General features: G+C 45.9%; 1 protein-coding gene across 4 annotated transcripts in view; it reads left to right on the plus strand.

Annotated features, from left to right (window-relative positions):
• TMEM104 (transmembrane protein 104) overlaps positions 1 to 26,075 on the plus strand; it is a 43,962-nt gene that overhangs the window by 3,086 nt on the left and 14,801 nt on the right. For 3 of the 4 annotated variants that reach the window (XM_069032525.1, XM_069032528.1, XM_069032527.1), the window contains exons 3-9: positions 238 to 359; positions 2,268 to 2,349; positions 3,260 to 3,362; positions 3,753 to 3,833; positions 8,170 to 8,269; positions 9,051 to 9,159; positions 25,378 to 25,471. In XM_069032525.1, the coding sequence (XP_068888626.1) occupies positions 238 to 359; positions 2,268 to 2,349; positions 3,260 to 3,362; positions 3,753 to 3,833; positions 8,170 to 8,269; positions 9,051 to 9,159; positions 25,378 to 25,471 (691 nt within the window). The remainder of the gene's footprint in view (positions 1 to 237; positions 360 to 2,267; positions 2,350 to 3,259; positions 3,363 to 3,752; positions 3,834 to 8,169; positions 8,270 to 9,050; positions 9,160 to 25,377; positions 25,472 to 26,075) is intronic. The other variant, XM_069032529.1, reaches the window with a different exon arrangement.

A 26,075-nucleotide genomic window follows, 5' to 3' on the forward strand; every position in this document is an offset into this window, starting at 1 on the left:
AAAAAATAATTTAAAATAATTAGAAAACTGGAGGGGAATGTCAGTGTCTCCAGAAATGTGCTGACACCCACATTGTTCTCTTTGGATGGCAGTCCCCTCCTCCAGTTATTTCTCACGTGGACTTGCTCCCACCCTGCTGGCTCAGGGATTGCCCTCTCCATTTAAATCAGGGGATGTGTGAGGTGTTTTGGGTGATTCCTGGCACTCTCTGATGCTGGATCATGTGGCTGGTTGCAGGTTGGCCTGGTGTACATGTTCAACCTCATCGTTGGAACGGGAGCCCTGACCATGCCCAAGGCCTTTGCCACAGCAGGATGGCTCGTCAGCCTCATCCTCCTGCTGTTCCTGGGGTTTATGAGGTAGGATGTGAGTGTGTGTCTTTAGGGGACTGGGAGGTTCAGCAGGGTGAGGACAGTGTGAAGACTTCTGCTGTTTTCCTGTGTGCTCTGTCCCTCTGCTCCTTGAGTGTTGGTTTCTGCAGTGGTGTTGCCTGTGGACCTGATTTGGGGGGGATGCACTTCCTGCCTCTCTGCTACATCCCATTTCCTGACTGATGGGAAGGACTTTTTTTTTCCCCCAGTCCAGAGTCTTCTGGAACCTTTATCCCAGCTACCTTTTTGACATTGTCCTCGCTGTGGATGCATTCCATGCTTGCCTCTGTCACGGATCAGTTCCCCAAACACCAACCAGGTCACAGGTGGCACAGGGTCAAGTCTTTGCTTTGTGCCTTGCAGATGTGTAAGCTTTCTCTTGGCTCCTGGCAGTGCTCTCACAGCTGCAAGAGTGTCAGGAACACCAATTCCTGTATATTCAGGCCTGTCTTAGCCCCTCCAGGCCTGTGCTGCTCAAGACCTTGGAGATGGTCTCCTGTTTGTCATGCTGGCTCACTGTGAGCCCCTGCCCAGGTGCCTCCCTGCTGGAGCAGCAGGTGGAGCTGAAGGCTGTGGATACAGCACTGATTTCTAAGGAGTTACTGATACAATTGCCATCTTCTGGTGGGCTGGGAATCGCTGCTTGCTCCTTGCTTGGTTTTAAAATAAAATAAAACAAGATCCCCTCCTGCCATTTGTATAAATGGACTTTTGAAGTCCCAGCCTTTTCAGTAACCAGCTCTGCCAGCCTGAATGTGCCTTTGGTTTGGAGGCAGAGCTTTTGGGATCTGTTCTGAGCTGCTGTGCAGGGGAACTGTATGGTCAGTACTGACTGTACAAATGCTTGCAAGTGCCTCACCTCAGAGCTGGGTGCTGCAAAGGCTTGATCAAATGCTATCTGTGGGGTTACCAGTAACTGGGAGCTTTAGAAGCAATTCCTTTTAGCTATATTAGTTTAAAAGCATAAATTCAATATATGGAACTCAGCACCAGCAGACAATCCTTCAAGGTCAGCAGAAGAGCACAAACCTCCAAACCTGTGCACCCAAACTGCAGTGGATTAAGCTGAGAAGACACAGCTCAAAGTGCTGCATGCCTTGGGAGCTCTGTTGCTTTTGTCCTGGTACTTGTGACTTCCTTGTGCCCACTGGGCACCCTCACAAAAAGCCTGGGTGGAAATTGCTACACAGGCCTCAGCACTTCCTTATTCTTGCAAAACTGATCTCTTATTGAGCTTGATAGGCAAGTCCAGTTCTTGAAGCAGTGAGAAACCACTTTAAAGCCTTTGATTTGAGGGGGGTTTAAAATTTATTGATTCATATTATAGGACTGGTTTTAGCTGAGATAATGATATTCCTTCCATCAGTGGCTCTCCCTGTCTCCCTGGACAGCTTTTTCACTGTCCTCCAGTATTTGCCTGCATGTGTGATCTGCTCCTTGTTCTTGTATTGCTGCTTTGCTTCTGATGCCATGTGTAAGATTCTTTAGGGGACCAGAGTACCTTTGCCACAAGCTTCAGAATAGAACTGGGTTTGTCCTAGGTTCTAAAAAGAGGAAGGAAACTTGCTTTCTAGCAAAGGTCAAAGTCCTCTTGCTGCCTTCAACCCACAGAAACACCAGGAATGTGCCTTCCAAATACCTAAAGTGTTATTATATCTGAAGGTGTGTTATATTTTACTGCATGTTGTGGTCAGCTTGAACACCTGAATCTCAAGAGCAGAAGGGAGCAATAAGCTGAGATAAAACACTGTCAAAACAGTGTGTGGGGAGCTGGCAAAAGGATTGTTTTGGTTTGTTTGTTTGCTTCAACAAACAGATGGGAATTATTCTCCATCTCTCTTCAGTGACAGTTCTTGACTATTACTGATGATATCAATTGAATTCTTCTCTCTGTAGCTATATGACTACGACCTTTGTGGTGGAAGCCATGGCTGCTGCAAATGCCCAGCTGAGATGGAAGAGAATGGAAAAACACAAGGTTTGTGTGGGGTTTAATTTTTCCTTTTTCTCCTGTTGTTGTATCACATAGGATTTTCCTGGCATTCCCCTGCATCATTGCCTTGCCTTACTAACTCTAAAGAAATAAATTTCTACTGTACTTAACTTTGCCATATAAAATATAGCTGTTAGTTCCCTGTGGGGTTGCTCATTAAAGACAGGATTTTCTGTTCCTGCTTTGAAAAATCTCTTGTGCTGTTCACATTTCTTACTGATCACGCTCTCCTTGCCCAGAAGCGCTGCTCACTGAATGTGGAGAGGTGGCAGCCAATATATTGGTGCTATTTGGAGTGTGCTGAGGACTATAAATCCTTGTTGATCTCAGGTCATTTAACTGGGACAGGCTGGGATGTCCTTGCTGTTACTCGGGCTGTATCCCAGGTTGTGGACAGTTCTGAATTATGTCCTTGCTGTAAAACTTGTGGCTTCACTGGATCAGAGGGAGGCATAATTGTTTGCACTAATTTAGACCCCTGCCTTGGTATCAGTGGGATGGAGTTAGGAACTAGACCTGCCTGCTCTGGCTAGATATGGTTGGATTTATTTTTTTCTACCAGTTCTGCAACACTGCAGATCTGCCGGAAGTTTCCAACTTCCTTGTGCCACTTATCGCTGCATGAATTGGGCAGTGTTGCTGTGTGTTTGTATGACCTGGGGCTGGGACAGCAGAGCCTGTCACTCACTTCAGCCTGCTCTGCTAGTGTCCTCTTCTGCTCTCCACAGCATCCCAAGGGCTCCCTGATATTGCCTTTGCTTGCATGTCCTACCCTCCCTGTTTGGGACCTTCCTTTGAGTGTCTGGAACACTCAGTGTGACCGTGACACTGGGGGTGGCACAGCCTGTACTGTGGGTAGCAGATATCTCAGCAGTGGTCTGGTCTTTTCATGCAGGAGGATGATGAAGACGAGGATTCTTCTTCTGGAGTGTCTGACAGTGATGTTCTCCTCCAAGATGGCTACGAGCGAGCAGAGACACGGCCTATCCTGTCAGTTCGTGAGTACCCACTTCATGCTTTCACTGGTGTGAGGCTTCTTCTCTGCAGACAGTGTTCCAGTGGTCTCCTCTGTCCGTTTCACCCTTAATTCCACATGCTCTCATCCCAAAGTCCTCAGCACTTGCAAGATAAGACTCATTGAGAATTCAGTCTGCCTTCTGCTGCCTGATAAAGATCTTTTCCTTCTAGGTCACTAAGATGAGAGCATCTTATTTTCTAAACACTTCTAAACTAGCTTTAGCAGAGTAATTGGCCCAGTGACTCTGCAGCTGTGGAGTTGTACATACTGTCCTTCAAACTGCTGCTAGAGCTTCCCAAGCATCCAGGTAATCTGGCCTCAGGGCTTATTGGAGGGACTGGTTGAAACACTTCTTGTTTTTAACTTGCAGAGAGACGTGGCTCAGCCAATATCTTTGAAATCACTGAGAGGGTGGAAATGGGCCAGATGGCTTCCATGTTCTTCAATAAAGGTAAGTGATGAACATTTTCAAGTCCCTGTGGGTCCTCCTGCACGTTGTGTGTATGGCTGTTCTGTAAGTTTGCGTGCTTCTCAGTGTGGGTTTGCATCCTGAGTTTGTGATAATTCCACCCAAATGTGCTGTTCCTTCTCTCTGTGGACTGTATTCATCCTTCTTTGTGATGTTTCTACAAAGTATTTATGGGCCAGCTGGGCCAGAACCTGCTGTGGTGGGCATGGAACCAGCAAAACACTGCAGGTTATGGGACCAGTTTCGTGATACAGACAAGTTAAGTCAGTGCCTTTTCTGACTGCACTTCACCTTCCTCTGAACTGCATCTGTCCTCTGTGACCTCCACTGTCTGAAGCAGTAGAGCCCAGCTGTAGTGTTTTCCAGCTCCATCTTGGTTGTAGCATTTTAGAGTAAGACATTCAGGCTTCCTTGAGCCCTGTAAATAGCAGTCTGAAGGAGAGAGACTTCTGATAGGAGCTTCTAGGAATTGTCTGCGTCTGGGGAATCATCAGGAGAGCTGGGACATGAGCTGCTGAAGAGGTCCCTGCTGAGGATATGATAGACAGCTGGCTTGTCTTTTTGCTTTTAAATGCCTTTTGTATGCCAGGGAACAAACTTGTAACCCTGCTGTAATAAAGCCCTATTCCGTTCCTGTGTGTGATAGAAATGCAAACCACAGTGATGAGGATTCTGAAACCTGTAAAGCAGGACAATGAAATGCTGTGCAGAGCCAGAACATCATCAGACACCATGGCTGTGCAGTTTTGAGCCTGTCAGGCCCCATTTTTTGTGGAAAGTGATGTTTTCCCTTGTTCACTGGCCACCTTGCAAAGAGGTGATGGAAGGCTGGGTTTTTTCCACTACATTACATCAGTATTATGCCAGCGTAAAGCTGTTGCCTCTGAAGGACAGCTGGGCTTAAGGAGTGAATATTCTTTGAACTTTATTTTTTGATTTTAAAGTTAATTGAATAAAACTTTTTAATTTTCCTGCGTGCCTCTTCTGGGATTTTGTAGATTTGAACCCACTTAGCACTATCAAAATAATCCACCTTGGACTAGGCTGCCATGTTTTTAGTCAGAGAAGTGAAGTGTGTCAGAAACATCTTGTTCCTGGTCTTGCCTGTAGCACTGAGTTGTTAAAACCTTAGGCAAGTTTTCTTGCTTGTTTGCTTTGCTGTGTGTGAAATCTCGTGAACACATCCCTGTCTCCGATGTTCCTCTGAGGAGTAATATTTGAGAAGTGCTTTGAGAGCAATCATGGGAAAGGGTTCAGCAGTATTACTGAGCATTGGGCTGTGGAGGACTGGTGATCACAGGAGTCAGAGTGTTCTCATCAAGTTTCGGGAGGCCCCTTCTTTGCATGTGCTTCACAGGGGAGCTGGAAAGGACCCCCCGAAGCCAGGCAGGTTCTGAGCCTCTCTGGTAGTAGAGGGTGCCTCAGCCAGTAGAGGGTGCTGGGAATATGTGTCCTCTCTCTGTCGGCGCTGATGCAGCTTCTGAGCAAAGTGAAATAAACTGCTTAGTACTCTTAAATCTTAATCCCTCTTCTTAATGTTGCTTTAGCCAGAGTTATCTGATTTCTGTGTTAGGGATCCTCCCCAGGGTGTACTCAGCCCATTGCAAAGGGCTGAATCCCTCTGCAGGAAGGTGGCTGGAACAGCTGCAGACCATGGCCTGACCCCACTTGTGACTTGCAGATGGGATGAGGTGCCTGCAGCAAAGGGCCTGGGGCAGCTGTAACTCATGTGCTGCTTTCCCTCTGTCTGAGCTCAGCAGTGAGGCTCCATCCCTGTCACTGAGTCCCGATTCAGAGACACCTCTGGCCTGCAAGTGGCTGCAGAGACAGACAGGTGAAGGGCCTCCCTCTGCAGGTCCCTGCTGAGGTGCTCCCTTCCCACAGCTGCACAGAAAGGCCTTCAGCAAGGGCAGCTGCTCAGGGACCACTTAGTGCAGAGAAACTGGGCCACACTGGGGAGTTCCCAGCTCCAAGCACCAGCCTGTGAGGTTTCACAGCTGGCAAATGTCTGGGTGTTTACTCATGATATACAAAGTATGGCTCCAAACCCAAGGTGATGGAAGGCTTCACAGCCTCCAGAGGGAAGGCTGATGAAAGCTGTGCAGTAGACCTCAAAACCCCTGATTTCTAGTGAGTTCTCTGCTCCTTTCCCTTGACTGATTTTTATTTTCAACAATCTGACAGGAGTTGAATCCTCAGTCCTAGGAGATAAGATGGGGATAAATCTCAATTTCAGATTGTCTGCTTTCTTAAAGGGAGCTGACTTAGGTTTAGGCTGTGAAGAGCCTGTGTGCTCTTTTGAAAGAGCTGGCTCTGAAAAACTACTTTTTTTCTTGATTTAATATTTTTATTTTTTAGCGTGCAATGTTGGGTGCTTTCTTCTGGGACTGAGCAGTCATTTATTGCAGCAATAGATTCTAGGCACATCTATCATGCTGTTTCCTCACAGGAAGTCATTGATTTTTTTTTTTCACCCTGTTTTGTGCCCAGTAATGAAAGTATTGATCAGGGCGGGTCAGCAGCAGTTTATAAAAGAACTGATGCTAAAGTCTTCCTGTCTTGGAGAGGATGAGTTTGGGAGAGGAGTGTCACCCGTGCTTCCTGCAGACAGAGAGCTCTGCACTGGAACGGGGATGGAGTGTGTGCTGCTGGGTACTGGCTGGTGCTTCTGTGGCTTAGCTGGTCACATCAGCCTTATTTTGGGTGTGTGGGGCAGCTGAATCCTGAGACCAGTCACAGATCCCAAAACAGAATATCTGTCTGAGTCAGTGTAGTCCTGAGCTTCGTGTCTCTGCAGCTTCTGTCCTATGTCAGATATTTTTTAAAACCTTCAACCCTTCTTAATGGGAAATTGGAGAAGACTGGTAGGTAGTTTGTTGCTGTTTCCAAAACAATTCAGAGACTCCCTAACTGTGAAGATGTCTTTCACAGAGCAAGAAAACAGGGGAAGAACTATATGGAATGATCTGACAATTTCTGTAATAAGTCCATTTGTCTCCAGGAACAACTCCAGAGCACTGATTGAGTGTGCTACTGTACAGAAGCAGGGAAGTGCTCTTGGTGCTTTCCTGATACAGCCCCTTTTATGCTAAGCAGGTTCAGCATATGGAACAAATTATTTAAACAAAGGAGAATGCCTATTAATGTTTCCTGACATCCAGGGGCAGTATGATGGCAAATCATCAAAACCTACTCTGGGGTACCCAAGCACACTAGGAATGAGTCCTCATTCCTGCAGCAGTGTTGTCCTTGTTTGATAGTTGTCACAGCTGTGAGTGTGAGGTTTGTTAAGCTGCACTGGGATTAAGCATCAGGTGGCACCACAACTTGAAAGTATGAGCAGGTTTCTTAAGCTGTTTTCCTTCAATGTCAACTTCCTAAATTAAATAAATTTGAGGCTTTTATTCTGTAACTCATCTGACTCTGAAATAAAATATCTTCCAATTTGTTTTTCCTTGGTGAGATTTATACAGACGTGCTTGCAAGAAGAGAATCCTGGAGTCTCATCAAGCATTTCTTTATCCCTGTAGATTATAGCCCTTCACAGAAGTGTCTTCTTGTGCCTCAATAAGGCTGTTCTATGCACCCAAATAATTTGTGTAAGGTTTTTTTTTAATCTCATAGGTGAAGGCAAGGCAAGATTTAAATTAAAAATAATGTTTAAAAGCAGAGAAAAAACCTATCCAAAAAAGCAAGTAGGGGCAGGAACAGTGTATGTGGCGGCATCAGGGTAAGTAGGCTGCAGAAGTTTTAAAGTTTGCAGGATTGTACCTTGGCTCAAGTTGCCAGTGGTAGGGAATCTCCCAAAGCAGCTCCATTTCAGCCCATTGGAATCTGAGCTCTGCAGGGCCAAATCCCTACAAATCCCTGTTGTGAAGGTCCTGCAGGTTTGCAGTCAGAGGGTTTGGAATCAGCAGAGCCTAAAAACATTCCCTCTACATTTCACTTTGTCAGGCTGTGCTCACACTGAGTCTCAGAGCATCACCTGGATGTTTGCCTGTGGCTGTTCCGAGCTGACAGCTTCATCTGGCCAGTGACTTATGTGAGACCTGTTGGTCTTGACTGCAGGATGGGCTTGAACTAGAGGGTTTAGTGACAGTGCCAGCTATTGAAGGAGGCATAGTGGAGCTCTGAGACCCCTCATGCCTCATCAGTTCCTGTTCCATGGTAAGTTCCCTGAGCTTGGGTGGAGTTTGCTGTAGAAACTATGGAGACAAATGGTGATTTAAGACCTTAAAAATTTTGTATATTTGAAGCGCAGAGTACAAGAGTCTCTGTGTACTCTGCTGAATCTGGACAATATTTTCTTTTTCTGCAGTGGGTGTCAACCTCTTCTATTTCTGCATAATTATCTACCTCTATGGAGATCTGGCAATCTATGCAGCAGCAGTGCCAGTCTCTCTCATGCAGGTGACCTGGTAAGTGTGCTTACTGCGGAGGGGCTGTGTGCTGCCAGGGAACAGGGCAGGCTTAGGGTTTGATGGGGTGTTAAGTCTGACTAGGATCAGCTGTACTTTCCAAAACATGGGATGGAGAAATGACTCAAGGACAGCTCATCTCTTGTGGGTGGGAGGTGAAATTGTTTTATATTCCCCACCTGAGTGCTTGCTGCCTGCCTGCAAAGTAGGTGACCTGATTCCAGACAAGTCCTCAGATGTGAAGTATTTCCAGCTTCAGCACTTGCAGACATGGGACTTGTTGCTCCACAGTTTGATTGCAATACTCTGCAATGTGTTCCCTTCTCTGTCTCTTTGGGTAAGAGCTGGGAGGTGTGATGCTTACTAAGCCTGAGGCCAGTGAGTAGTGATGGTACATGGACTTAGCTCTGGACTGGGAGTGGTGCCTTTCTCAAAGAAACAGATAATGAAAAAGATTGGTTTGATCAAATCTGGGCTGGATTTGGACTTGTATCTTGAAAATGGAAAACCTCAGTGAACCATAAAAGATTTGAGCTCACCAGCTTGATGATCAAATGCTCGAACTTGCAAATAACTGCAGGCAATTCAAGAATTTGCCTTTAAACCTCTGGTACTCAGTGACTTTGCTGTGTTACACAGTGCAGAAAATGTAAGAAAGTGAGTGTGATCAGGGACAGAGGGGAGGATTGGCCTCTGCTCATTCTTCTTTCTTGAATGCAGGAGAGGGGAAGACATCTGCTAGGAGTTAATTACTGTCTTTTGTTTCTCCCTCCTTTCCCAGCAGTGTCACTGGCAACCATTCTTGCAGTGTTGGAGATGGCACAAAGTACAACGACACGGACAAGTGCTGGGGGCCAATTCGAAGGATTGATGCTTACAGGCTGTATCTGGTGAGCTTCTTGAATTGGGATGACTATTGTTGCCATTTAAACTCTGCTTCTAGTGCATAGGGATTTTTATTTCTCATAGAAATAATGTAGTTCAAGTGAACAACAGAGTATGAAACTTTCGGTTCAGTCTGACTTTTTTGGCCAAGTACCCCCTCCCTATTCTTGGTGACATGTCTGTGTTTGAACTTGCTGGGCATCAGAATGATCCTTATGGTTTTGAGTTTGAGTTCTGTCCATCTTGGTGTGTAGTTTTATATTGCTTAAGCAGGTGAGATGTTTTTGCCAAAGGCTGGGTTTTTCTTCACTGGGTTTTTCAGTGGCTGACTAAGTAGCATTCACTTGGGGGTAATTGTTGTCAAGATACTGAAGTATATTAAACTCACTTGAGTGCTTTAGAATATAAAATAGCCAGAGTTGGAAGGGACCCACAAGGATCATTGAGTCCATCCTTTATGTGAATAAAATTGTTAATGCTGCAGGAGAATCTGCTACTTGAAAGATGATGGAAACAACCAGCTTAGACAACATCCAGTGCTACACACTGCCTTAGTAATAGCTTTGTCTAGTTCAGGATTGTCTATTGCATCTAATGCTGTGCTGGGGTTCTGCTCTGAACCCAGGGTTCTTCCCAAAGGATGATGAACATGGCTTCTGTAGAGCTTGGGGAGTGCTGAGTGCTTGTATTTGGAGACAGATGTCGGTAGGGCAAAATGGGAGGAGGGAAGGATTGCCAGTGCTGCATAGTGTGGCTTCTGTTAAGGGTCTCAGTGAGAATTTTAAGTAAAAGGAATGAGGGTGGCTGCGTGTGTGCAGAGAAATCCAGAGGTAATTTTGGAGTTAGTACATTTTGGACATGCAGTGGATCACATCCAGTGTTATTGCAAAAATAAGAGATAGGCCTCAGAAATATTAGTGAATGTCAAAGTCTAGTTAATTATTTAAGAGAAATATTATTGCTTTATTAAATTCTGTCTTGGTCTGCTTCTTTAAAACTTCTAGAAGATTGAAGATTTCCTTCCTGAATTTCAATAACTCTCCCTGACCCAGCAGAAGGAGCTAGTCAGAAAAAGCAGACATGCATTAATTACTGCCTGTAACTCTCGGATATTATGTCTATAATTCATGAAGATAATTGTTGTTACGACTTGCAAAATTAAAAAAATTAAGACTGTAAGCATTAGACTTGCAGTCTGTGTACATAACTCTCAGAGGAGCTTTTCCCTCTGCTTGTCTTGTGGATTTGGAGAATAAATATCTGCAAAGTCTTTGCTGATGGTTAATCCTTTCCTGCTCAGTTACTGGGATGAGGCTTCAATGTTGTTCTCTGTGCCCCCTTAGATGGAGGGTGGGATTGTTTGTGGGAGAGCAGACCAGTCTATACTGGGTTACTGGTGGGGTCAGTTCTCACTGTTTTCAGGAGGCTGCTGGGTGTCAGCATTACCTCCAAGTAGTGCTTTTCTGTTAAGGTCTCTAAGGCTTCTTACTGGGTGAGGATGGGAGTAAACTGGGACTTGTTCTGCCTCCAGCTCTTCTGGTCCCACTCCCTGCTTGACCTGTGTGGTTTCATTCTCCAGAAAACAGAGAGGATGGTGACCTCCTTAGAGAGGGATAAGAGATGTAATAATTTATAAAACACTCAGACCACAGTACTGACCCTGGCTCTGAGTTTGGGCTGCCTCTGAAGTGGCTGTGCTGGCTAATATTTTTTCCCTGCTGTCCTGGTTAATATTTTCCCCACTGTCCTGTTTGCAGTGTGGACAACCAGTGACCAGTTGAGTTCTTAAACTTTCTGAGAGAAACTGGGGAATGGGAGGGCAGGGGAGGGAAGTCACTTGACTTCAAGCAAACAATTCAGTAGTAAACCACTGTAATTATCTCTACACATTTTGTCCAAGCTTCTTGTGTATAGAAGTAGAGTTTTGAACATGCCAGAAAAGCTGAAACCTGCCTGTCTGATGGGGAAAACGCAGCATGAAAGTGAGGAGGGGTGAGATGCATCAAAAGCACAGCTTCTCTTGGTCCCAGGGGATCATACCCATAGAGAACTATTCTGTTTTCTTAACTTTCTATTTTGAATTCTTGCCTGATGGAATAATTCAGGTTCCACGTTTCAGTGGACAAACAAGGTCTCTTTTTGCAGACAAGTTCCCCTGTGGCAAGGGGACAGATGGACACTGTGATCCCAAAAGAAAGCAGCTGAGTTTTTGGATCAGCCGATTTGTCCTAGATGCCTGCCTCTAGTTTTCCTACCTTATCTTAGTACTGTATTTAGGTTTAAGTGACTTTTAGGAGAAAGATGAGTGGATGTAGCTGAAACTTCTTGCCAGTTCCAGTGAAGCAGTTCTCTGGAAGTAGTATTGTATTTCATACTCTGTGCATGACCCTACAGAAAACCTATTTTGGACTACCAGAAGAATGATCTGTTTGAGGTTTTCTGGACAAATGGTGCCAATGGGAGCTGCCTTGTGCCAAGTCCCACCAGTCTGCCAAAGACCCGTGCTGCCTTCCTCCTGTCAACTTTTTCTCTCCCAAAACTGTTCTTCTTTTCAACAAAAACCATTTCAAACATTGACTCTTCAAGCTGGGGATGGAGAGAAGAATAATGACTGACGTAAAAATCCTTTTTCACGCCTTATTGTCTAAAAAGGCTTCTGGAAGCTGTCTCTGCTCTGATTACTGTGAATGGAAGCTGAAAACTATGTACATAATGAGAATATTTAGACAGATTAAATTCTTCTCTTGAGACTTGCTTGTCTGTGCAGCATCTTTATTGCTGCTCCAAGATTTCACACCTAAGTGTGTCTGCAGAGTCTTCAGAGACCGCTAGGCCCCTATTAACCTTTGTCTGAACAAATGGTTGTCTCACTTCTTGTTTATAAATTGCTTTGGAAAATAAAGACTTGCAAAACAAATAAGTGAAGGCAAGGGCAGGAAATATGTAAATAGACTTTCTCCTGTCCCATCACTTGCTGCTAATATTTGCCTCCTTTTTGGGACCATAAAAGACCTGAGAGGTTTGAAGGGTGAGCCTTGCTGTGCTGTTCAACTCCTGTGAGGGCAAGACCCTGCAGGACAAACGGGCTGGAAGAAAAGCGTGTGTTGGGCAGCCCAGCGACCTTGTTGAAGAAAAGCAGTGATCACAGTTAAAGCAGATCGATGGCTTTCTATCTTTGCTTCAGACCTGTCACCACCCTGCCATGTCCTCAACAGCTGGAGTGACTCCCAAGTCCCTTGGCTGTCTCTGGCAATGGGGAGGACAGGGTCACATTCTCTCAGTGCTGAATTCACACTTCAGTGCAGTTGCTTTATCATGCTCTCTCTAGGGTCCACAGGGCTCTGCTGTGGAGGTCGTGGGGAAGGGGCAGCAGATTTAAGTTTCAGATCTTTCATCGTAACACTTCCTTGTCTTTCTGTCCAAGTCATGTACGAGTGTGACGTGATAGTCCCTGTTTCTAGAAAGCAGATACCGAGATAAATAAGAGATTAAATCCTGGGGATCAGCAGCCATTCAGAGTGTCTGATCCAAACTGTGTTCATGACCTGGCAAACAACGCTTCTGTTCTGCACCAGGGCAGCCGTTGAGGCTGAAACCTCTACTCTGTTCCCAGCCCTCCTCTTCTGGCAATCTGGGACATGGTGTCTTCCCATGATGGAAAGGAAATGGCTTAAATTCTCAAGGGGAGCCGTGTGCCTTTCAGAAGAGGCACTGGCACAGGTACTCCTGGTAGCCTGGCTCGGTAGCGCGTCAAAGCCACGAGGTGCATCTGTTCTGTCTGAGTCTCTGTTGGTTTTTTTAGCTGATTGGGAAAGGGACGCGGCATCCGCTTGTGCCGGTTCACAGATGCTGCAGTATCGCAGGCAGCCCAGCGGGTGCGGGCCGGGCGAGGATGGGAGCGCAGATGGTTTAATGGAGATTATCCCAGTTGGAAACGTGCTTGTGCAGGGAAGAAAATGAGCGGGCTCGCAGGCGCTCACTGTCCCTCTTCAGGAGGGACAATGTCACCCCGGCCTGACGCTCGGATCGGGGGCCAGAGCGGGGCCGGGCTGCAGCTGCAGGAGGCTGTGCAGGGGGGTGAGGGGGTGGGCTGAGGACACACGTCCCATTGTACCATTGCTCAGTGCCGGCAGAACTTCATCAGTAAATGCCAAGGCTGAGCTGCTAAGTGTTGATGTGGATCCCGTCGGCCTCGGCATGGTGCTGCCTTCCTGGAGTGCTGGGCTTTGTGTGCCTGCTGCTGCATGTGCTCTGCTTCCCTCTGTGGCATTTCCCCTTCCCAGCTCCGCCTGTGCCCTGCTCTGGGTAAAGGGATCTCAGATTTTTATTGTCGAAACGGATCTTTCCAAATGCATTTACCTGCACTGGGGCAGTTTTATCAGCTTGTTTGGTACACGATGCTCTTGTGGCCTCTTGGTCCATTGTTGGCCTCTGTAGATTTTTATTTTTCGTTTTTTGATTCATATTTTGCCTCCCAACACTGATATGAGAGGAGCCCTCATGGCAGTACTTGAACATCCATGCTTGATCTAAGCTGTCTGTTGCCATCTGGGAGCTGGAGCAACAGAGCTGGAGCAGTGCTGCAAGCCGGAGTGCTTCTTCCAAGGGCACCTGGGTTTTCTCCATGGTTCCCTTTGCAGCAAGTGCTTTTCCTCTGCCCTGCCTTCCTCAGCTGTACCCTGCAGCAATATCCGGTAATAAATGGGTCACAGCTGCTGTCTCCTGGATATTTATTCTTACAGGTCTCAATGTCTAGAGACCTTGAGAACCCATGGTGGGGAAGGAAGCTGCCTCGGTGCCAGGAGCTGGAGCAAGGAGGGCTGATTTCACAGCACATCAGTCAAAAAGGTTTGGGACACTTGTCCTAGGCTCCCAGAGTGAGCCAGTAAAAAGGAAGGAAAGCTGATGGAAGTTTATCCTGATGGTGTGAAGTCATCATCTTGTTTAAATAAATTGCTTAAACTGTAGCATTGTTGTGTTCTAGGTTACCTCAGCTTGCAGTAAGGATGCAGCAGGACTGAGGCACTATTAGCTTGTCACCCTGCATATCCTATAAGAAGTTATTCATGGGTAAGACCTTCTTGCCAAAAATATTGCATTATATTCCTTCCCACAAATGCTTTGATGTGGTTTATTATGGTACTGATATAGAAATAGAAACTATAGTACAAAAAAGTCAGCTGCTACTTCTGTGCATAAAGGCAGTTCTGAAAGCCTTCAAAATAAGGAAAAGCTTTTCAAGAGTCCAGAATATTGTGCCATTTCTGTGTGTACAGGCCACCTAAGTTTTGAAGCATTGCTGCGCCACGAGAGGAATTAGTACTGCATTAATTATCAATATCAGTAGGGCAAATTGTTACAGGTGCCTCTGACAGCCAGCGTTGCTTGGCTTAAAAGCCCTGTCTCAGAGGCTGACTGGAGTCTTCTTATGCTTCTCATCTACTTGGCCTCCAAAAAGTAAGGTCAGTTAAGTTGTTGCTTTGGTCTGAAGTGGTTGAAGAGGGATAGGAGCCAAGTTCTGCTAAAATAAATGGTGTCTGGATGTGGGATGGGAAGGCAAGTCTCAGCTCTTTTTATTGTGCAACTAATAGGTTGAAATTGGCACACAGCCTTGTTAATATGGCATAAATCCTGCCTCCTTCATCCTGGTCCATTCTTCTGTGGGCTCATCAATAAATCCTTTCAATTGCTTGCTCATCATATGCCTGTGACAGATAAACTGGCTCTACTGGAGGTTTCCAGACCCCTTGCGTTTCCTTATGCAAAGGGATCTGCAGATAATAACTGGCCTTGTGAAAAAGAGGTTCCTCCTGAGCCATCAGGAGGAGAGGCAGATGAGTGTGGTGAAATATAAACTTGTTGTACCAGTGACCTAAGAGCTGGAGTTCAGCTTCTGATGGGTGATTTTTCTTGCTTCCTTTTAACTGATGGCCTTTTAAGTAAAAGAAACATCAGCCAGAAGGCAAACACTGGGTGGGAGAGTCAGCCTTTGGGACCAGACTGAAGCAACTGCAAGAACCACACTTTGAAGCAACTAACATTAATGGATTAGCTTGTCTCTTTTCACTGGAAAATCAATAGTGCAGGGGACTGGAATGTGTTTTCTGTACAGAGCTGTCTGTTCACTTCACAATGAGAAGTGGGTTTTTCCTAAGTGGAGCTTGGGTTGTGCTTGTCACTTGGACGCTGAGCTTTTCCAAAGGACCAATCCTGCCTCTCTGGCTCCTCCAGCAGGCTGGCAAGGGCTGTCTGGAACGGAAGGGTGTGGTGGTGCTGCTTGAAGGCATGGCCAGGTGTGCTGTAGGTGCTACCAGGCCTTCAGAGAAGCAAGGTGGCTGATGCAATGGGCAGAGGCCATCAGTGAGCTCAGACACTCTTGGCTTCCCCAAGGACGACTGTCCTGCACACTTTAGTGCTTGGTTTAACTTACGTGGTGTTGGATGGTGAGCATGATCCTTGGAAGCAAACCAGCTGAACAAACTGGATGAAGCAGTGGCTCTAGATAGAGCTCTGTTTGCTTTTCTGCACATCCTGCAGCTGGGAGCTCACCAGAGGTGATGCTGGGCTCAAACCACAGCCCTGCTGCCCAGCACAGCCACCCTGCCAAGGCTGAGAGGCCATGCTGCTGCTGCTTTCCCTGAATAAAGCTGTCTTTTGGAGTCAGCTCACTTGGGCAGCAAGGCACCAAAGCTGACACTGTTCTCTCCTGATACTGGAGACCAATCTCTCCTGAATAGGGCAGGTGTCAGAACCAATATATGTGATCAGCTGCTGCCCACACCGAGTGGTAAAGGTTTAAAATAGGCCTTTTAAAATTCCTTTCTTGGACTAGGCTGTTCCAGCAGAGCCACAAATCTTTGGTTTTCGGAACATTTGTAGAAAATAAGTAATAAATACATTTCCCCTGTGCAGTGTTACTTTTTGGACAGCATCCTAGGAGCCAGAGTTGGAGAAGACCTGTTAAGTCAGCTAAACAGACCCCTGGGAAATGCAATATAAGCCTTTTTCTTAACAGCATATTTTCCAGTATTTTGTTTGGTGCTTTAGCACCAGCTTTGTTTTTAAACAGAGGTCTGACCTTGCTGCCTGCTTGATTCACATCAGCATTTTCATTGAGTAAGACAGCAGTCTTGGTCTCCCATCCCCTGAAATTACCATTAATTCCTTAATATACAGGTGGAAAGCGCCAGGACTGCAGAACTGTGCAGTTCTGCTGCTCTGAACGTTATCAGAAGCTGTGGAGGAAAGCTCTGGACAGACCCAAAGCTCTTTTTACTCCTAAAAAGTCTGCAACTTAACATCATCCTAAATAGCACTGTATGACTGAGTGAGATCACTGGCGCTCTTGTCCAAAAATGTGGATTTTTGGACTACATCAGCAAATCCCACACGTAGCTCATGCCTCTGTAAGCAGGACTATAAATACAAATAATGCAGCTGGGATTTATCTTTTAAGTTGAAGTCGGTATAATGCTCTGGGGCAGAGCTGATCTCCCAAGCCTGTTGCACCAGTTTGGTGTACACCGTACAGGGAAGAAGGCTGGAAGTGAACAGACCCCCCACTAGCCCCGGGCAACAAGGCTTAATCTCTTCTTTTGTGCTAAGTAGTTACAAAGTGGGGGACTTTCCTTCCCTTCAGGCAACTCCTGCATGACACAGTGAGCAGGGTGATGCTGCCCCTGAAGCTGCATCCTCCAGGCAGCTGGAGAATCCTGTGAAACTCAACTGAGAAGTTTGTAGGGGAAAAAAGTAAAGAGGAAAACTAACGGCTTAGTGGTGCAAGCACTGTTGGTGGTGTGGCAGACAAGGGGTTAGTGGCCTTCAGGAACATTCATCCTTGCTGAACCCAAGTACCTCCTAACCCTGGCAGCTTGTAGCTTGACATGTTTGCAGGGCCCTCTGTGCATCCGTGTCATGCTGGTCCACGTCTCCCTTGCTTTGTGCTGTCTAACCCCGGGGCTTTTGTAGTCAATATAAATACTGTTGTAGTTGCCAATGCCCTGCTAGGAGAGGCTACAAATATGCAGGAATTTGGGGCAGTATCTGTGTATAAAGATGATGCCCTCACACTTTCTTGGGGGAAACTCATTAATCTCTCGTACCACGCGAAGGAATTGGGGAGGCAGAGAACAACTCCTCAAGGTCACCCAGTGTCAGGAAGGAGGAAAGCTCCACTTCCATACGCTGTGGGAGATCAGAGCAAGCTGGTGGTGGGGGGTACAGCCAAACTTGGCTCTGCACCTTCTCTGCTGTCCTTCCAAGTATCACAACCCAAGCATTCAGCTCTCCTGCATCTATCCACTTTGCTGCTTCCCTCCTGCTTGTTCAGATGCAATTAGGAGATGCAGAATAAGGGGGAGCCAGGGGTCAAGGAGGCGGTAAAGTGATTACAAGATGCTGCAAACGGCTGTGCCATAAATACTCCAATGATGAAAAATTAGATGCTAGTCACCTCGGGGTTACTGCTGGCCTCTATCACTCTCTTGTTGTGAAAAATGATAATGGAAGTGTATTTACCCCAGAGAGCGTAAGCTTGCCGCTGGCTGTGATCCTGCACACCCCAGGTATGCCAGGGACAGAATCCTTGCACCTAATGACTTTCTGAGAACACTTTGTGCCTGAATTCCTTCCATTTAAGTGGAGAAAGAACTGGTATTTCTGGGTATTCTTTCCAAAGTGGAATGTTCCCGGTGCTCAGAGATTGGCCAGTTCCAGAAACAGACTGTGGCCCTGAGTAAGGACAGGGAGAGGAGAGCAGCACCCTCAAGTACTGCCTTGCTGTCCTTGTGCTGCTTCTGCCTTGGCCTCCCAGAGCTGCATGTGGAGGCTGCCCAGTTCACAGCTGGTTTTTGGTGTGTTGGATGCCCAGCAAGATCAGAGCTTTTAAGGAGCTGGGGTGACTACACCTTTTAGCTGGGTGGGCAGTTAGAATCAAATGCTTGTCCTGGGCTAGAGCCTTTGAAAATCTCTAGATAGTATTCAGATCCACTGAAGTTGGTATCTTTGGGGATACAAGCACTTCTTTTCATCCCTTGCAGAAAGTCTTCCATTTTGGAAGAGGCCTTGGGATCGCTGTGGCACAGGAACTGTGGGAGGCAGCATCCAGCTTAAAGGGTACTGTGGGTGAAAGGCCACTTTGCTTCGCTGGCACAAACCAGCCTGGCAGCAGCAGAGGTCTTAATTCCTGGAGGATACCTCCTCTCTGCCTGAAGGAACTGGGGAAAAAGGTGGGTGAGGGCTCCTCAGTGCCAGGAATATGCCTGGTGTGAGTTATGATTATAAAGCTCTGCCAGGTGTCCCGAGACCAGCACGTTAATTACCAGAGCTGCTGTGGCAGCTGCCTGCTGTACCCAAAGCATAACTGCCCTTGTTTCTTCAGCTATAAATATTCCTTGTGGGATGTCTGGTGGCTGCATCCTCCCTCCATTGTGACTTCCTGACTCCACAGGGGATCTGGAGGTTAAAATCCCTCTTGCCTCTCAACTTCTTTGAGCAATCCTTGTTCTGTGGCTGGTTTATCTCTTTTCAACCAACTTTGAGCTTCATAACAGCTTGTCTGCTGATAACTTGCTGCCTATCAGCACGGCCCCTGCTGCAGCCCTGCCTCCAGCCTTGAGAGGCTGTGGATTTTCAGCTTTTTTTTTTTTTTTCAGCTCTCTAAAAAGCTCCTTCCTGAACAATCAGACTCTTTCCATGTATTTATATTTGTACTGTCCACTGCAAGGGGTAAAGCTTTACCAAGGAAAGCTTGGATTGCTGCCCTTGCTGATAGGCCATCTGGCTCTGTAGCTTGAGATATGAGCTCATGTAGGACAGAAACATGGCCTTGTCACCCTAGTGAAGGGGATGAGAGATGGCAGAGGGGACACCACACTCAAGACCCTTTTTCCTTAAGGTGTTTCAGCTGAAAAGCCCTGAGGCCCTGGCAGGAGTAACTGGAGCCCACCATGGGGTAGCACTGCAGTAGCTACAACTTGAAATGGGTGTAGAAGAGCTTGCAGAGGCTGCAGGTGTGTGCTGGGGGAGCTGCAGGTAGGTCTGAAATGCCATGAAGCTGTTTTCTTTATCTAGGAGTCCCAAACAAGAGTGGGGAAAGCACCATGCTTTTAATATTTCTCTCCAAGTCAGCCCTAAAAATTCCCTGAGGATGTGAATAGAACACCAGTTCCTAAGGAATTACTGAAGGCGATAGGTCTGGTTCAGCCTTCCAACCAGGAATAAAACCTCTGACCTGTGCCCATGCCAATAAATCCAGCTTTGCTTTTTGGACCTGTTTTTTTCCCTACATGTGACACACTCTAGTGGAAAGCACCTGAGGTGGGAACAGAGCATCCCAGTTCCCTGACATCTTCTTTGCTCTCTGTACTTGCGCAGTCTGGTTTTGTTGGATTGTTTCATCTGTCCCTTCTAGTGCTCATCTGGGTTGTGAAATAGCTCTGAGCTCGGGGACGTCTTGCAGAAGCAGAGTGAGTGTCAGAGTTGCACTTTTGACAGCATGTAAGAAATGTCTGCTTTTTCCTGCCATGCTCAAGGAGACTTTCCTTGCATCTGAGCACAGAATCAAGCAAAGCTTCCTTTGGCAAGTGCTTGTCCAGTCGAGCCTGTGTCTTCTTGTTGGTGTCAGGCTTTGCTGTGGAAATGTTGTGTACCCACAGTCCAGTATCAAGCATTCGACCTTTGGCTCTCCTGCAAAAGTATCAAAGTCTACCAAGGAGAGTGATCCATTTTATCATAGCAGTGACTTTTTTTATGACATCTTCTCTTACCTCTCTTTAGGGCAGGGTTATTTGCTGTGCTGTCTTCTGGGGCAGAGGTACCATTGCTCAACAGCTGTGAAATTTAAACATCAGTATCTGCAGAGATGGAGTTGATAACATCCTAAGGTGAAGTTTGTCTGAGATGTTGTCACTTCTATCAAAAGGAAGCAAGAACTCCAAATAATTAAATGGTTTGAGGCAGGTTCTGGTTTTGAATGAGGGTGTGAAAGGCTGGGAGGAGGAAAGGAAAAGGCAGGGTGGCTGGGGGCCCAAATGGAGATGGATATCTAAGGAGTGAGCACTACAACACCTCTTCTCCATCTTCACATTAAAACTGAGGGATCCTTGCTCTGTTATCTGAAACTTAGTAACTTCTCATTGGTATGATAGCCCTGTGCTGCACAAATTATTTTATTCAAAATCTCTTGAACTTTCTGCGCTGCTCTTGGCACATTTGCTGCATTTAACAATCGTGGTCTCACTTTGCTCAGGTACCTACCTTGCTTCCACCCAATCTTTCTGAAAGTTTCAAGGCTCTGAATCAATAAGAAGCAATAGCTACTGGTTTTAATTCACTACTTGGCAAGCACCAAAGATAGATGTAATTCTTACAGATGAGTTTGTGTAGCATGAAAACAATCAAGTTCTGATGACAGTTATGAATGAGGCTGGTTTTTCAGATGGTCCTCTTGCAAATGTATGCAGGCACTAGCCATAATGCTGTAACTACTGCATCTAATACATGAATCAGCCACGTTTTGGATGCTAATTGTGCTTCCTGAGCTGTATTGGCTGCTTCTGTAAAAGCCACATGCTGAGCAGCAGATGAAAGCTATTGAACTGTACTGGTTCAGAGTGATAGATGGACCCTTCAGGTCAATAAAGAACCCGTTTGGTCAAACAGCCCTCTGACTGGCTTAAAGCATGTTTGTATGGTCTGAAAGACTCCTGGCATTAGCTGGCCATCACTGAGTGGTTGAGAGCTCTCTTGGTGGTCCTCTTGGCTGCAACTAAGCTGATAAAAACCAACCAGATGTCCTATTAACGCTTGATCTTACTCTTGCTTTTATAAGATAATCCAATAAACAAGGTTATGTAACCAAGTTTTAACAGAAGAGCTTTAATAAAATATACTTTTAAAAAGATATAAATATATATAAAAATATATTCCAGGCAACGGTAAGCCCTAGCTAGTTCCCCCGTGGCAAGAAGACTCGAGTTGACCAGCCTGCTTTTTCATTTTGAAATACTGAGAGCTGACAGGTGCAGAGGCTGGGAAAGTGGTGTCAGCTGAGTTGCCAGCTCAGGGAAGATCCCAAACCTTGGTGCCTGTACTGCTGTAGCTTGGCTTGGTGGGAGGAATGGATTTGAAGACCCTCCCAGGGGTTGAGGAAGCTGGTGTGCTGCTTGTGGCTCCTACTAGCCTGCAGGGAAGAGGATAATTCAGGGTGACAAGCTGCTGTTCTTTCTTATACCCTCACTGGTTTCTCATTTTTTGACTGGGAATGTCAGTAAAAGCAACAAAAACACTGTCCTTTTTAGTCATCAGTGTGCTGGATTTTCATGCTGTTTTTCAGCATGAGAAAGGAAGGAAAAATAAAGAATTTTTCATTTATTTGCTGTGTGTGAGTTCCACATACCCTCCACTATGAGCCTGGTGATTTACCTGGCCTTTCCCATTTAATGGAGGAGCTTGGAGGGAAATGAGGGAATCACTCTTAATAGCCAGCTCTGTGCAAAGGCACTGTAATGGTTTCTCTCTGACATCCTGTGAATTTAGACAGCATTTAATAGTTTCAGTTCTCCTCTTCAGCTGAAGGAAGCATTCCTTTACCTTGTTTCAGTTTAGCAATAAGTCAGCCCCCTATGCCTGCTTGTTTCTGTTAAGAAACCACTTCACTAGCAGGAAAATCTTACTCAAAGTAGACTATGTCCATTCTGCCTTGGGTGGGTTTATTTGCTGAAGCTTAGGAAGAGAATGATAGACTCCTAGAAAATACCTCAACTGACTCAAGAGGTGAACTGGAAAACCTGGGAGGGTTTTTTTCATGTGCCAGGGCTCTGCATATTTGATATCTGACAGGGCTGATACAGTTTTCTGTGTAGGTTTTAGATTGTTTGAATTACATGTGTAATGAAGCACTTGGTGAATTATTTCCCTCTGGGAGAGACTTGAGCTTGGAAAACATCAGGTAGAAAGTTTGGGTATATGTCTGAGGTGCTTATTTGGGCTTATTTTTTCCTTAGGGAGAAGTTATGAAACTAATTAACTTAATGGGTCAGAAGAGCATTGAGGTGTCTGGCACAGCAAGGTAGAGGAAGCAGACATCCTCCTGCTAAGAACTGTGGTCTCTTCTCATCCTTTTGGGGATGTGTTTTTAAGTAGGGTTCCTGGCCTTGGGACTCTTCTGATGGTTGATGGTGAGATTAGCTCTAATCCAGGGACTGAGTCTTTGTCCTCACATCCTGACTGTTGGTGAGAAACTGGCCCCTTTTTCCTGCCCTGTGCTCAATCCTGTTAAGCTGTACACAACTTCACTTCAAAATGATGTTAATCTGGCTGTTTAACGTCCTGTTCTGCCTAGCCTTTCTCCTCCCAAGCAGTCCAGTGTGTTCTGTAGCTTTTCTTCCTAAAAGTGGTTGGCACAAATCCCTGCAGAGCAGGGCAACCTCAACTCATTGCAGGCCTTAGCATTGTTTGTATTGATCCATGGATATCCACCTTGGATCACTAATGGGTGTCAACTGGAAAAGGTAATAAATTTCTGTTGCAGTAGAATTAACCAGGATCTTGTTAAGAACAGAAGACACTGATCATCCTAAAGGATTGGGGGGGCATTCAACCATTCAAGCACAACAACTTGTATCTCTTCCCCATGAGTTAAACAGTAAAGGCCAGAGAGGAGGAGAGTTAAAAACTTTGCTGAATGGATTTAGTTGTTTAAGGTACTCTGCAGACTGGAGAATAACTGCAAAAGGTGAAGGACACGCAGGTTCTTCCAGCACCTAAGGATGCTTTGTGATGCTTTTCAGCAACTGAGCCCCAAATCTACTTTAACACAGCCTCTTTCCTCAGTGGGTGAGGCAAATCTGTGTTTCAGACCCAGCTGCTTTGGTGCTTGGTGATTTTGTGTCAATCCTTGCTATGGTTTGAGGGGCTGTTGTGCCAATTGGATCTGGAGCATTCTCATTTGCAGCAGACACCTGGTCCTTAATTATCACCATCCTTAGTCTGTGTCTCTGTGTTCAGCGCTTTCTGATGCAGGAGCTATAAACTGATTTGAAGGGAGGCTATGTTGAGCAGTGTGTTGGGAGAGAAGGTGGAAAGAGATTAATCACAAACTCAAGAATACTCTTCAGTAAGAGAGTTGGTGTCTACTTTTGTTTGCTTTGGGCCCTTGTCCTACGTCACATTTTAGTCAAAGGTTTATTTAGTCTGTTGGGGTTTGTGCACTGCTCTAGGGTGGAGTGGCAGTCCCTACTGGGCAGGAGAGTGGAGGTAAGCTGCCAGTTAGAAGAAAGGAACAAGAGGGAGAAGAGTAAAAAAAGGCTTGTAACTGGCTGGTTTGCTTCTATGTTAAAACCTCAAGTCCCATAACTGTTAAAGCTGGTTTGGCTCTCAGTCTTGCCAGTTATGCCTGTGGCATTGTGTTCTCTGTGATTTCAGTGTTTCCTCCAACAACCATCAACTGCTTCACAAATCTGAATTCTGTGCATGCTTCCTGTCCTTTTTTTAAATCTGAGCAGAAAAAGCAAGACTTAGTGTAAGCAATGGTCTTGGATCAGAATATATCCCTACCGAGCAATATGTCAAACCAAGGGTTCTCTCCCCTGCTCCCCTTCTGGGTTTACTTTCATCACCTGAGAATACTTGTGATGTGAGGCATTTCCAATTTGCCTTGCAGATATTCTAAACTGTCTCAAAAAAGGTTTCTTGGGGTTGTGCTAGTCTTAAAATAGCTTGGATTCTGTTCTGTCCTGACTCTGTTGGGGTTGACAGAGACCTTGAGGCTCGGCAGACCTGCCCCTTTGAGTCCCAGTTCTTCACTTCTGGTGACACCTTTTCTTGAACTGCTTTAAGAAGTCATGGAAAAGAGCAATGTGTAAATATTAATGTTGAATATTTGTCTTTAAAAATCTCTTTGGGATGCTCTACAAACCTATGCTGTGGCTTTCTAAGCACTGCCTGCTTACAGCGTTTGGACGTGTTAGTGTATCGCTAGCTGGTGCCATCCCATGGAGGACAGGCAAGGCTCTCCTCAGTAACACGCATTTTGTCTCCCTGTCACAAGTAGCTTCTCTCAATCTATGTTCAGACTGCAGCCAAGGTCTGTTTCTTCCTGCAGTGAAGCCTTTTCTCTTCTCTCTGGGGTAGGTAAGGCTTGAGTGCTGCTTAGTGCCCAAGCAGAGGTGACAGTGCTGCACAAGACATGTCACCTCTGGGCATGGGCTGATAGCATGGTTGCCTTGTGTGCTCTAGGAGGTGCTAGAAGAAACTCTCATGGGCAGCTGTATGGTCCAGGTTTCTAGGATGGATCTTTGCTGGATGTATTTTGCAGCCCAGCTGGAAGAGATGCAGCAGATTGGTGCTGCAGTGTACCCCAGTTTAATTTGCCCCGTCCCTGCAAGTGTTCAAGGTCAGGTCGGACAGGGCTTTGAGCAACTTGGTCTGGAGCAAGGTCTCTGCCCATGGCAGGGGGTTGGAACGAGATGGTCTTCAATCAAACCATTCTGTGATTCTATGAAACACCAGTCTCTTAATAGACATCCAGGAGGGCAGTGAGGAAGTTCTTCATTGAAGAACCTTTACTTTCCACACTGAATTTAAGCTCTTTCTTACGAGTATCTCTTTGATGACTTTTTTCCTGACTTTGAACAGGTTTTCAGCTTCCTGGAGCTGAACTGTTACGCTGTAGCTTCCCACTATCTGATTTTACATGTTAAAAAAAAACCCTCTGTGTTTTACACAGGCGACTTAAAGCGTGGGGGGAAAAGCTCCAGGCAGACCTGGCTCCGTTGCCGTTGAGCCTGGGATACCCCAAAGCCACCCCATCAATGTTAATGGAAGCAGACTGGTCAGGGCTATTGCTATTCAGACCTAAACTGAGCATGTACTTGGGCAAAGAGGCCACAGTTTAATATTTAATGTTCTGTAAGGCTACACTGAGAGCTTTTACTGAAATGTGTCAGTAAAGGAGTGCTGTAGCAGTGATAGCAAACGGCTGAGAGCTAAGAGGATCCTGAGCTCCACTTCTGCCTGAGGCATGTTCTCTGATACCCAACAGCTTACTTGACCCCCTGTGTCTCAGCCAACTTAGCTGTAAAATTAAGCAACAAAGAAAGCTTCATGACAAACGGACATGTCTGGAGTGAACTTTCAGTGCAAGCTTTGTTCTACTGATAAATTCATCTTGCTGGCAGAATTTCTGGTTTTTAACCTAATGTGTGATTTTGTTGTCCTTCCAGGCAGCATTCACGCTCCTCCTGGGTCCTTTCACCTTCTTCAATGTGCAGAAGACCAAGTATCTTCAAATCATGACGTCCCTCATGAGATGGATAGGTGAGTCTTGGCAGGGACTCGGCCACCTCTTTACCATTGATGGAACCTGAGTCATGCCACTGACACTTCTCTTTGGCAAGATCTTCTTGTTTGGAAGCAAGTGCTTGTCAAAACAACCTCTTTGAGGACAATTGTGCAGGCCTAATAAATCTTTGAGGAGAAAGTTTTTAGTCTAGGATGAAATTGTTCTCAATCAGACACGGATGGTAAATGAAGTTTTAGTCTGGTTTGTGTGAGGGGCAAAAGAGGTTTGGCAGAGTCTCCTGTCTGGGTGCTGACTGTGATACCCACCAGTTGGAAGTTTCTCCTTCTCACAGCATATGCACAACAGACTTTAGACAATCTTTGTTTTGATCTGAAAACAAAAGGCATTTCTGTCAGACTTTCCACCCTTAGTTTTATCATCTGCTTGCATTTATTTTCCTGGGCCTTCCTTTATGGTAGGAGCTGCTGCATTGGAAACCCCCAAACCAATGTGTGTTGTCCTTGGGAAGTCCTGCTCCTATGAGTTCTTTCCAAAATATTGCCAAGAACTTCTGGGAAGACAGATGATTCCCTTAAGGGAAGTAAGACATCACTCCTCTTTTTTTTCCCAATGCCTTTG

The sequence above is a fragment of the Aphelocoma coerulescens genome, chromosome 18 (assembly GCF_041296385.1).
Source record: "Aphelocoma coerulescens isolate FSJ_1873_10779 chromosome 18, UR_Acoe_1.0, whole genome shotgun sequence".
NCBI lineage: Eukaryota > Metazoa > Chordata > Aves > Passeriformes > Corvidae > Aphelocoma > Aphelocoma coerulescens.